This window comes from Coregonus clupeaformis, chromosome 1 (genome assembly GCF_020615455.1).
Source record: "Coregonus clupeaformis isolate EN_2021a chromosome 1, ASM2061545v1, whole genome shotgun sequence".
NCBI classification, from domain to species: domain Eukaryota; kingdom Metazoa; phylum Chordata; class Actinopteri; order Salmoniformes; family Salmonidae; genus Coregonus; species Coregonus clupeaformis.
This window is the reverse complement of record NC_059192.1, coordinates 43,121,834-43,135,310: the sequence shown is the minus strand read 5'-3', so window position 1 is coordinate 43,135,310 and position 13,477 is coordinate 43,121,834. Positions and strand designations below refer to the sequence as shown.

General features: G+C 44.9%; 1 protein-coding gene across 1 annotated transcript in view; it reads left to right on the top strand.

Annotated features, from left to right (window-relative positions):
• Nucleotides 1–13,477, top strand: part of LOC121569078 (regulator of microtubule dynamics protein 2-like) — a 140,570-nt gene that overhangs the window by 45,314 nt on the left and 81,779 nt on the right. The window contains exon 2 of the mRNA XM_041879716.2: nucleotides 6,200–6,690. Within this exon, the coding sequence (XP_041735650.1) occupies nucleotides 6,200–6,690 (491 nt within the window). The remainder of the gene's footprint in view (nucleotides 1–6,199; nucleotides 6,691–13,477) is intronic.

Genomic DNA, 13,477 nt, shown 5'->3' with positions numbered 1-13,477 from the left:
CCCCGTGGGAAACGAACCCACAACCCTGGCGTTGCAAGCGCCATGCTCTACCAACTGAGCTACAGGGGACCACATACAGAAGTATGTGGACACCCCTTTAAATTAGTGAATTCGGCTATTTCAGCCACACCCGTTACTGACAGGTGTATAAAATCGAGCACACAGCCATGCAATCTCCATAGACAAACATTGGCAGCAGAATAGCCTGTATTGAAGAGCTCAGTGACTTTCAACGTGGCTCTGTCATAGGATGCAATCTTTCCAACAAGTCAGTTCGTCAGATTTCTGCCCTGCTAGAGCTGCCCCGGTCTACTGTAAGTGCTGTTAATGTGAAGTGGAAACAAATAGGAGCAACAACGGCTCAGCCGCGAAGTGGTAGGCCACACAAGCTCACAGAACGGGACTGCCGAGTGCTGAAGTGCATAGCGCGTACAAATCGTCTGTCCTTGGTTGCAACACTCACCACCGAGTTCCAAACTGCCTCTGGAAGCAATGTCAGCTCAAGCATTACATTTACATTACATTTACGTCATTTAGCAGACACTCTTATCCAGAGCAACTTACAAATAGGTGTATTCACCTTATAGCCAGTGGGATCACCACCTTACAATGTTTATTTTAATTTAATTTTAATTTTAATTTTTGGGTTGGGGTAAGGGGGGGGTAGAAGGATTACTATATCCTATCCCAGGTATTCCTTAAAGAGGTGGGGTTTCAAATGTCTCCGGAAGGTGGTGAGTGACTCCGCTGTCCTGGCGTCGTGAGGGAGCTTGTTCCACCATTGGGGTGCCAGAGCAGCGAACAGTTTTGACTGGGCTGAGCGGGAACTATGCTTCCGCAGAGGTAGGGGAGCCAGCAGGCCAGAGGTGGATGAACGCAATGCCCTCGTTTGGGTGTAGGGACTGATCAGAGCCTGAAGGTATGGAGGTGCCGTTCCCCTCACAGCTCCGTAGGCAAGCACCATGGTCTTGTAGCAGATGCGAGCTTCAACTGGAAGCCAGTGGAGTGTGCGGAGGAGCGGGGTGACGTGAGAGAACTTGGGAAGGTTGACCACCAGACGGGCTGCGGCATTCTGGATGAGTTGTAGGGGTTTAATGGCACAGGCTGGGAGCCCAGCCAACAGCGAGTTGCAGTAATCCAGACGGGAGATGACAAGTGCCTGGATTAGGACCTGTGCCGCTTCCTGTGTAAGGCAGGGTCGTACTCTCCGAATGTTGTAGAGCATGAACCTACAGGATCGGGTCACCGCCTTGATGTTAGCGGAGAACGACAGGGTGTTGTCCAGGGTCACGCCAAGGCTCTTCGCACTCTGGGAGGAGGACACAACGGAGTTGTCAACCGTGATGGCGAGATCATGGAACAGGCAGTCCTTCCCCGGGAGGAAGAGCAGCTCCGTCTTGCCAAGGTTCAGCTTGAGGTGGTGATCCGTCATCCATACTGATATGTCTGCCAGACATGCAGAGATGCGATTCGCCACCTGGTTATCAGAAGGGAGAAAGGAGAAGATTAGTTGTGTGTCGTCAGCGTAGCAATGATAGGAGAGGCCATGTGAGGATATGACAGAGCCAAGTGACTTGGTGTATAGGGAGAATAGGAGAGGGCCTAGAACTGAGCCCTGGGGGACACCAGTGGTGAGAGCACGTGGTGCGGAGACAGCTTCTCGCCACGCCACTTGGAGGATTCAGCAGGGAGGAGAATGTGGCAAAGAGCTTCCTAGGGTTAGAGGCAGATGCTTGGAATTTAGAGTGGTAGAAAGTGGCCTTAGCAGCAGAAACAGATGAAGAAAATGTAGAGAGGAGGGAGTGAAAAGATGCCAGGTCCGCAGGGAGTCTAGTTTTCTTCCATTTTCCGCTCAGCTGCCCGGAGCTCTGTTCTGTGAGCTCGCAATGAGTCATCAAGCCACGGAGCTGGAGGGGAGGACCGAGCCGGCCGGGAGGATAGGGGACATAGAGAGTCAAAGGATGCAGAAAGGGAGGAGAGGAGGGTTGAGGAGGCAGAATCAGGAGATTGGAGGGAGAAGGATTGAGCAGAGGGAAGAGATGATAGGATGGAAGAGGGGAGAGTAGCGGGAGAGAGAGAGAAGGTTGCGACGGCGCATTACCATCTGTGTAGGGGCAGAGTGAGTAGTGTTGGAGGAGAGCAAGAGAGAAAAGGATACAAAGTAGTGGTCGGAGACATGGAGGGGAGTTGCAGTGAGATTAGTAGAAGAACAGCATCTAGTAAAGATGAGGTCAAGCGTATTGCCTGCCTTGTGAGTAGGGGGACGGTGAGAGGGTGAGGTCAAAAGAGGAGAGGAGGGAAAGAAGGAGGCAGAGAGAAATGAGTCAAATGTAGACGTAGGGAGGTTGAAATCCCCCAGAACTGTGAGGGTGAGCCATCCTCAGGAAAGGAACTTATCAAGGCGTCAAGCTCATTGATGAACTCTCCAAGGGAACCTGGAGGGCGATAGATGACAAGGATATTAAGCTTAAATGGGCTAGTGACTGTGACAGCATGGAATTCAAATGAGGAGATAGACAGATGGGTCAGGGGAAAAATTTAGAATGTCCACTTGGGAGAGATGAGGATTCCTGTGCCACCACCCCGCTGACAAGCACTGTTCGTCGGGAGCTTTATGAAATGGGTTTCCATGGACGAGCAGCTCCAGACAAGTCTATGATCACCATGCGCAATACCAAGAGTCGGCTGGAGTGGTGTAAAGCTCGCCGCCATTGGACTCTGTAGCAGTGGAAACACGTTCTCTGGAGTGATGAATCACGCTTCATCATCTGGCAGTCCGACAGACGAATCTGGGTTTGGTGGATGCCAGGAGAATGCTACCTGCCCCAATGCATAGTGTCAACTGTAAAGTTTGGTGGAGGAGGAATAATGGTCTGGGGCTGTTTTTCATGGTTTGGGCTAGGCCCCTTAATTCCAGTGAAGGGAAATCTTAACGCTGCAGCATACAATGACATTCTAGACGATTCTGTGCTTCCAACTTAGTGGCAACAGTTTGGGGAAGGACATTTCCTGTTTCAGCTTGACAATGCCCCCGTGCACAAAGCGAGGTCCATAAAGAAATGGTTTGTCGAGATCGGTGTGGAAGAACTTGACTGGCCTGCACAGAGCCCTGATCTCAACCCCATCGATCACCTTTGCGATGAATTGGAACGCCGACTGCGAGCTAGCCCTAATCGCTCAACATCAGTGCACGACCTCATTAATGCTCTTGTGGCTGAATGGAAGCAAGTCCCCGCAGCAATGTTCCAACATCTAGTGGAAAGCCTTCCCAGAAGAGTGGAGGCTGTTATAGCAGCAAAGGGGGGACTAACTCCATATTAATGCCCATGATTTTGGAATGAGATGTTTGATGAGCAAATCAAATCAAATCAAATATACTGTTGGCCATTCAGTGTATGTGGAGGCAGTGAAAATAGCTGAAGGAGCGAATGGAGATTAGATGGTAGTGGATGCCCCAAAGCTTGCAGTGAATGCCGTTCAGGAGAAGGATCTCGAAACACTAACAGTGAAGAAGGTGGACTTTGTTGCGGTTATAGAGCAAGTGATAAATTGCACTAGTTAAACTAATCAAAAATCTAAGAAGCTAGGCATCATTGTGAAGGCGGCAAAAATATTGCTGGATCACCAGGACTTTACAGCTGAAATGTTACAGGGAATACTGAAAGAAGAGGTTCCCCCCTCTCAGGTTCCTGAGCCTGTGTAGGGATCTGAATATACATTTTGAATCTGATTGAAGGAGTAACATTTTTGTTTTGTTTTTGTTTACTTTTGAATATTATAAATAAATATTTTTATTAAATAATATTTTTCCACTTTTTTTTACATTTTAGTCATTTAGCAGACGCTCTTATCCAGAGCGACTTACAGTTAGTGAGTGCATACATTATATATTTGTATTTTTCATACTGGCCCCCCGTGGGAAATGAACCCACAACCCTGGCATTGCAAACGCCATGCTCTACCAACTGAGCTACATCCCTGCCGGCCATTCCCTCCCCTACCCTTGACGACGCTGGGCCAATTGTGCGCCGCCCCATGGGTCTCCCGGTCGCGGCCGGCTACGACATAAAGTGTAATGGATTTACACACCTGTCCAGTTGATTGCGGTAATGCACCATTTGGTTGCCAACCACCATTTAAAAACCAAAGAAGAAGAATAGATAACTTGGAGGAAGTTGCCATTGCAACTTAGGATGTGTCAGTTATCCTGTGAGAGCTTTTGTCCCAAATCCATTACGATGTTTTAGGTGTCAAGCTTATGGTCATGTGGCAGCAGTGTGTAGGAGGGAGATTCCTAGATGTGAGAAGTGTGCAGGAGGACATGAGACAAAGGAATGTGTATTATCGGTGGAAAAAGTTGTGTGTGTAATCTGTAGGGGTACCCATGGTGCTGGGGTTCAGAGGTGTCCGGTGGGAGAAAGGCAGATTGAGGTTGCCAGCATCAGAGTAGTGCAGAAGGTGTTGTATGCTGAGGCAGTGAAGAGAGTAGTAGAGGAAGATGGCTCCAGGGTGAGGGATCCTTTGAGTAGGCCAAGGCCAATAGAGAGTGATAGGAATAACATGGCTTCAGTAAGGTTGGTTTTTTGACGTTCATGGCCATGGTTGTCAATTGTACCGCAGGAATGGAACGTAAATAAATCACTGAGGACAGATGTTGTGGTGGCAGCTGCAGAGAAGTACTTGGGTGCATGAGATTTTACCTCAGAAGAGTTACAAGATGTTTTGAACGATAGTGTCCCGTCCTCCCAGGCTGCTGGCCTGGAGTAGGATCAGATAGGGCCAAAGTAGTGGAATAGTGGTGAGGTTTTAATGGGTGCAGGTGTGACCGGTGTAGATTACATATGACCAAAGGATCAGTATTGGTGTTGATCTTTTATTCTCTGATAAAGAAACAAACAACATCCATAAATGAAATGTTTTGCTGCCCTTATGCACAAACTCCTCTCTTCCACATGGTTTCAAATAAGAATAACAATCGTCTCGTTAGATAACGATACAATATAGTGCAATGTACAGTATAAAATGTATAATGCAATGTACAGTATAAAGTGAGGGAAAAAAGTATTTGATTCCCTGCTGATTTTGTACGTTTGCCCACTGACAAAGACATGATCAGTCTATAATTTTAATGGTAGGTTTATTTGAACAGTGAGAGACAGATTAATAACAAAAAAATCCAGAGAAATGCATGTCAAAAATGTTATAAATTGATTCGCATGTTAATGAGGGAAATAAGTATTTCACCCCTCTGCAAAACATGACTTAGTACTTGGTGGCAAAACCCTTGTTGGCAATCACAGAGGTCAGACGTTTCTTGTAGTTGGCCACCAGGTTTGCACACATCTCAGGAGGGATTTTGTCCCACTCCTCTTTGCAGATCTTCTCCAAGTCATTAAGGTTTCGAGGCTGACGTTTGGCAACTCGAACCTTCAGCTCCCTCCACAGATTTTCTATGGGATTAAAGTCTGGAGACTGGCTAGGCCACTCCAGGACCTTAATGTGCTTCTTCTTGAGCCACTCCTTTGTTGCCTTGGCCGTGTGTTTTGGGTCATTGTCATGCTGGAATACCCATCCACGACCCAGTTTCAATGCCCTGGCTGAGGGAAGGAGGTTCTCACCCAAGATTTGACGGTACATGGCCCCGTCCATCGTCCCTTTGATGCGGTGAAGTTGTCCTGTCCCCTTAGCAGAAAAACACCCCCAAAGCATAATGTTTCCACCTCCATGTTTGACGGTGGGGATGGTGTTCTTGGGGTCATAGGCAGCATTCCTCCTCCTCCAAACACGGCGAGTTGAGTTGATGCCAAAGAGCTCAAATTTGGTCTCATCTGACCACAACACTTTCACCCAGTTCTCCTCTGAATCATTCAGATGTTCATTGGCAAACTTCAGACGGCCCTGTATATGTGCTTTCTTGAGCAGGGGGACCTTGCGGGTGCTGCAGGATTTCAGTCCTTCACGGCGTAGTGTGTTACCAATTGTTTTCTTGGTGACTATGGTCCCAGCTGCCTTGAGATCATTGACAAGATCCTCCCGTGTGGTTCTGGGCTGATTCCTCACCGTTCTCATGATCATTGCAACTCCACGAGGTGAGATCTTGCATGGAGCCCCAGGCTGAGGGAGATTGACAGGTATTTTGTGTACAACAAAACAAATTAATTATTCATGTGTCTTTCTAATTTCTCCCCTTTCTCTCCAGGTCGGCAGGATGGCCCTGTCATCAGACAACAAGGCTCTGGTCCTGGGTGTGTTGGCTGGAGCGGCTGGCCTCAGCCTGGGCGCTGTGGTGTTGTACAACAGCAGGAGGGCCGTGCCAAAGAGTGGACATAGTGTGCATAGTAAGCTGTACCTCAGCAGTAATGACCAGCGGGTAGCTGGAGACAGTATGGTGGTGGGGGGAGGAAACAGCCTGCCGGGTCAGGCTGAGGTTCTAGATCGTCTCGCAGCCCTGATCCAGTGTGTGTCAGAGCTGAAAGATGAGGCGCGGGCCCTAAAGAGTGCCATCCCAAAGCTGCAGGACCACGTGAGGGATGAGCTGAGAGGACACAGCGGCTGGGCTGAGGGGGCTGTGGCTTGCATAAGGGCAGGCCCGCCAAACCGAGTTACACCCACACGCAGGAGGAAAATTGCAGGGGGAGTGGCCAGAGCTGGAGGCCAAAGCTCTGAGGAGGGGACTGAGAGCGAAGGAGGGTGAGTCCCATCTCTCTCTCTGGCATAGTCACATGTTATTTGGTTCAGATACAGGGGGGAAATCTGGCCATCAGTATGATTTCATAGAAAAAACAAGGCACTGTTCATAGTATTTGACATGCCTTTATTTCTATGCTAGTGCTGAGCGATTAGTGCTTTTTGATGTTGTTTCGGATCGAATATAAAAAATATATCACGGGTTTCGATTATATAATCATAATTTATTCACATTACTTTACTTCAATAAAATATGTTTTATTTGATTACTTTATTTCATTCCAAGTCATATAGAGCTGCTGCCTAAGCTGTCTGCCAAAATCACAATTTGAGTAAATAAGGCATACTTTTATGACTGCTGAATACCAACTATCAATCACTTAGAACATGTGTTTTCAGGCTCACGAAGCAACTGCTTTCTATCCCTCTCGATCACGGTTCTCTCTTCTGTCTCCATGTCTCCTCTGCACAGACCAGACAAGTTTAAGCGGATGCACAATGGATTATGGTCATTGTAGTTAATGACCATGTTTTCTGCGCTGAACTATGTAGAATATTGGCCTGTTGGAAACTACAACTCCCTACTACATCGCACAGTTCAGGCTTGATCTGATTTATCTCAAAAGAAACTGCACATCGAGCTCACAGAAAAACCCCCAGAATGAAATGGAATTCAAATAATTGAACCGACGTCAGTCAATTAGTTGTTTAAAAAATGAAAAATAACAGACATTTAGGTTAATCGTTAAAATCGTTAAAATGTAAATGTTAATCGCTCAGCACTATTCTATGTTCAATGGCTCAAACTCATTTTACATTTCCTCCAACGATACACTAATATTCACTGACATTAATATGATATGATTGCAGTAGGCTACATCATCTCCTCTATCAAAACATCCACCACTCCTTTTGGCATTTTATACTCAAATGCTGGTTTCCTCTTTAACAGCTGCACCACCTTAACTATCCCACCTGTACTTGAACAGTGAGCACAGTTACATGCACACAATAATACGATTATTGTGTATAGTCAGATTAATTTAATCGTTTGTTTAAAACGTGTACATGCTTTGCAAGAAGAACGATTTCCCTAATAAGCCTGTTTACATAGACACATCTGAAATAAGGCTACTGATGGGGCTTTTGATAAATGCAGAAAATCGTCAATCAAAATAAACGTTCTACCACAGTGACCATGTTATTTTTGCGAAGACTATTTGATGCAGAGTTCGGACATATAAGGTTTGAATGTGAAAACTATTTCCAAGATGCATACTTTAAGTTTTGTATTTGTGTATTATACCTAATAACTTATACAATAGATACGAGTACCTGTTGATGGTCCTACTTGCAGCCCCCCGTGTAGCTCAGTTGGTAGAGCATGGCGCTTGCAACGCCAGGGTTGTGGGTTCAATTCCCACGGGGGGCCAGTATGAAAATGCATGCACTACTAACTGTAAGTCGCTCTGGTTAAGAGCGTCTGCTAAATGACTAAAATGTAAATGTAAAAAGGCTATCACTAGAAAATGGTTACAACCCCCCCCAGTCTTGGCAATATAGGCTCTGCTCCTTCAGGGTAGCTCACTGCCCAAGCAAAGCGTCAATATAAAATAGCCTACAGGCAGTGAGCGTGGTAAGCTATACCAATCCCCCTGGCTGGAACACAGAACCTAACAGGTGGAGGCAGGGGTGCTGGTGGGAGTAAGAAGCTGAGTGAATAGACCGCCAAAGAAGGTAGGCGTGATTGATACTAGACTCTAATTGATGCCATCTCAGCTGATGCGTCAGCCTGAGGCGGGGCGATCTGGTTTCCTTTCTGAGCTGGCTCCGCTTAATTTATTAGTGTGCATGTAAACATACTCTATCTTAATAAGCCAAAGTTACATGCTCACCCTGCATCGCAAGCCAAATTGACTTGCTCAATCATTATATCTGGTTAATTGAGAAGTATGTGAATGTGGCTGGGGTGTCAGAGTGGAATTTAGTGCCACATGCCCATAATCAGGTGGTCTACTTTAAAGCGTACTACTCTCCTATCTTTTTTGTAGTGTAAAAGCTAATAGAATGGAAGTGTAATACAAAAGCTAGATCATATACTATATCACATGATGAAGACCGGGTCATATTGGGTCTTCATTTCTGTTGCCTCTGTAATCAATGGCGTTTATCCTCCTCCCTGTTGGAGAGATAGGCAGACTAGTGTTGTCACGATACCAGAAGTATGTGAATGTGGCTGGGGTGTCAGAGTGGAATTTAGTGCCACATGCCCATCGTCCTCCATCCGCAGCCGAATACCTTGATAACACGCCAGCCTAGAATAACATAAATAACGGATGTCTTTTAAAATTCACTGCCTCTTAAAACCCCTCTTTATGAAAACCAATATATTAACATGTAAGTAGTGAATATTAAAATAAAGGCACTTGTGTTGTTAACAGTGTTAAAGCTTTGTGAGACGTTTCAGTTGATATTAATATTACCCACATAGGCTAGCTTATTACATTTTTGGAAAACATTTTGGAATCCATTTTTTTATCTCTTGCTTATAGGAAGATTCCGCATACTTACTTTGATCCAAATTTCAGTTTGACTGAGCAGTAAATCTGAACTTTGCATTCAACCTCAATAGGCCCTATATGATCCTGGTTCGAATCCAGGCTCTGTCGTAGCCGGCCGCGACCGGGAGACCCATGGGGCGGCGCACAATTGGCCCAGCGTCGTCCAGGGTAGGGGAGGGAATGGCCGGCAGGGGATGTAGCTCAGTTGGTAGAGCATGGCGTTTGCAACGCCAGGGTTGTGGGTTCGATAAAAATAATGTATGTGCTAACTGTAAGTCGCTCTGGATAAGAGCGTCTGCTAAATGACTAAAATGTAAATGTAAATGTATATATATATACAGTACCAGTCAAAAGTAAGGAAACACCTACTCATTCAAGGGTTTTTCTTTATTTTTACTATTTTATACATTGTAGAATAATAGTGAAGACATCAAACCTATGAAATAACACATATGGAATCATGTAGTAACTAAAAAAGTGTTAAACAAATCAAAAAAATATATATATTTGATATTCTTCAATTAGCCACCCTTTGCCTTGATGACAGCTTTGCACACTCTTGGCATTCTCTCAACCAGCTTCACCTGGAATGCTTTTGAAACAGTCTTGAAGGAGTTCCCACATATGCTTAGCACTTGTTGGCTGCTTTTCCTTCACTCTGCCGTCCGACTCATCCCAAACCATCTCAATTGGGTTGAGGTCGGGGGATTGTGGAGGCCAGGTCATCTGATGCAGCACTCAATCACTCTCCTTCTTGGTCAAATAGCCCTTACACAGCCTGGAGGTGTGTTGGGTCATTGTCCTGTTGAAAAACAAATGATAGTCCCACTAAGCCCAAACCAGATGGGATGGCGTATCGCTGCAGAATGCTGTGGTAGCCATGCTGGTTAAGTGTGCCTTGAATTCTAAATAAATCACAGACAGTGTCACCAGCAAAGCACCCCCACACCATAACACCTCCTTCTCTATGCTTTACGGTGGGAACTACACATGCAGAGATCATCCGTTCACCCGCACCGCTTCTCACAAAGACACGGCGGTTGGAACCAAAAATCTCCAATTTGGACTCCAGACCAAAGGACACATTTCCACCAGTCTAATTGATCGTGTTTCTTGGCCCAAACAGGTCCCTTCTTATTATTGGTGTCCTTTAGTAGTGGTTTCTTTGCAGCAATTTGACCATGAAGGCCTGATTCACACAGTCCCCTCTGAACAGTTGATGTTGAGATGTGTCTGTGACTTGAACTCTGTGAAGCATTTATTTGGGCTGCAATTTCTGAGGCTGAGCAGAGGTAACTCTGGGTCTTCCATTCCTGTGGTGGTCCTCATGAGAGCCAGTTTCATCATAGTGCTTGATGGTTTTTGAGACTGCACTTGAAGAAACTTAAAAAGTTATTGAAATGTTCCATATTGACTGACCTTGTGTCTTAAAGTAATGATGGACTGTCGTTTCTCTTTGCTTATTTGAGCTGTTCTTGCCATAATATGGTTGGTCTTTTACCAAATAGGGCTATCTTCTGTATACCCCCCTACCTTGTCACAACACTACTGATTGGCTCAAACGCATTAAGAAGGAAAGAAATTCCACAAATTAACTTTTAAGAAGACACACCTGTTAATTGAAATGCATTCCAGGTGACTACATCATGAATGTGGTTGAGAGAATGCCAAGAGTGTGCAAAGCTATCATCAAGGCAAATGGTGGCTATTTGAAGAATCTCAAATATAAAATATATTTTGATTTGTTTAACACTTTTTTTGGTTACTACATGATTCCATATGTGTTATTTCATAGTTTTGATGTCTTCACTATTATTCAACCATGTAAAAATAAAGAAAAACCCTTGAATGAGTAGGTGTGTCCAAACTTTTGACTGGTAGTGTATATTGTTTTTTTTGTTACCTTTGTATTCACTATGGGTCGACCGGGTATGCGGATGACTCTGACTGTGTGACAAGAATGACCTATCTGACATCCAAGTTATGGCTTTCCCTTTTGATTGTTCAAAAAACATACATGATTGTTGTAACCACAAGCCACCACCAGATGGTTTCTAATACCATAATTGCAGCCTGCAACTACGTCCCATTTCATACACGAGGTGAGAACAGAAAGTGGAGAGAGATATGAGGCTATTCTGTTACGCCTGTTCACAGTATAGTCTTGATCTCTGAAAAAACGTAAGTGTGTTTGATGTTTTCTGGTGGTGAATATAAAAAGAGGAAAGGGATTGACTTTTCTTAGTGATGTTCTGGGACTTCCTTGAAACAAGAAAGTGCTGTGGGTTAAGAACTTGTCATAGCGTTGCGGGACATTGCTCTGACTAGGAGAGCATCACCTGGATTGACTTTTCCTGTACTTTCATTAAGAATGCATTAGGTGTGCCAAGAAAAAGAAGCACCCTACCTGGCCTGGCATCCAAACCCAGCGAAGTGGGTGGGGTAGAGCAGTGTAATGGGCTGCAGATCAGAGCTGGATCATGGCTCCTCCCCCCAGTTAGGTTAGCTCCAGATTTATATTTACATTTTAGTCATTTAGCAGACGCTCTTATCCAGAGCGACTTACAGGAGCAATTAGGGTTAAGTGCCTTGCTCAAGGGCACATCGACAGATTTCACCTAGTCGGCTCTGGGATTAGAACCAGCGACCTTTCGGTTACTGGCACAACGCTCTTAACCACTAAGCTACCTGCCGCCCTACATCCTGGCAGAGCTCTGGTAGCAGTCGCCTGGAGCAATTCTTGCTGTAACAACATAACAAGCAGGCCAACAGCCAGCCAGAGAACTCTGGGTAGTTAGTCATTGTTGTTTTGGTGTCTTACTTCAGTCTGTCTGTGGCTGTGCCTCTCAGTTCCTCGTTTACAGACTTTGAGGGCCTAGGCACTCTTACTCAGGCCATAATTTACTACAGGGTGTAAGATTTAGACTGGTGGAACCTGTCCATACTTGAGTGAAAGGAACCAAAATAATAATCAAGTGGTGTACTTTAAAGCGTACTACTCTCCTATCTTTTTTGTAGTGAAAAAGCTAATAGAATGGAAGTGTAATACAGAAGCTATATCATATACTATATCACATGATAAAGACCGGGTCGTATTGGGTCATCATTCCTGTTATTTCTGTAATCAATGGAGTTTATCCTCCTCCCTGTTGGGGAGATAGGCAGACTAGTGTTGTCACGGTACCAGAATTTTGACTTCGATACCAGGCTTAGTATCACGATACTCGATACAGTCACGATACTCGATACCAAATTGATACCATGGCATAAAAATAAGGCGTATTAGCCAAAGTCACAGAATGGCACTTGATCCAGACAGATCTTTTTAGTTCAATATCATTACATATTTATTAATTAATCAATTATAGAATCATACAATCAATTTGACTTTGGTAAAAGACAATCTAACTACATAACAACATGGTAATCATTTATTTGAATGGTAAATCTCTATTGATAAACTGGGTAAATCAATACAGTTGAATGCAAATGCAATAGGAGTGTGTGCATACATTGAGTTATTGGGCTTGTTTTGGCTGATTTCATGGAGCTACAGTTGAAAAACAAGCTGTTTTCGTTCCATTTGGGACTTATTTTATTTTACTGATCAATAACATTTGCATAGAAGTATTCTCTTTTTATAATTGTGCACTGTCTCTTTTAACAGTAGAATCGCCATAGGCCAATGGCTTAGAATTAGGCAGTATGTCCAAGGGCCTCACAACTACAGACAACATGTAACCACGCCAGCCAAGGACCTCCACATCCGGCTTCTTCACCTGCGGGATTGTCTGAGACCAGCCACCCGGACAGCTGAGGAAACTGTGGCTCTGCACAACTGAAGAATTTCTGCACAAACTGTCAGAAACCGTCTCGGGGAAGCTCATCTGCACGCTCGTCATCCTCACCAGGATCTTGACCTGACTGCAGTTCGGCATCGTAACCGACTTCAGTGGTCAAATGGTCACCTTCGATGGCCACTGGCACACTGGAGAAGTGTGCTCTTCATGGATGAATCCTGGTTTCCACTGTACCGGGAAGATGGCAGACTGTGGAAAAAGTCAAGGGGTGTGAATACTTTCTGAAAGCACTGTATATCCTTCACCGCAGAGATATATTTATTGGAAAACCATGCTATGGTGGGTGGGGCAGGTTTCATGCTTTTAGCATTGTCATAGCTTGTTTTCTTTTTATGCTTAATTGTCATTGTCTGGAGAAAAGAAATCAAC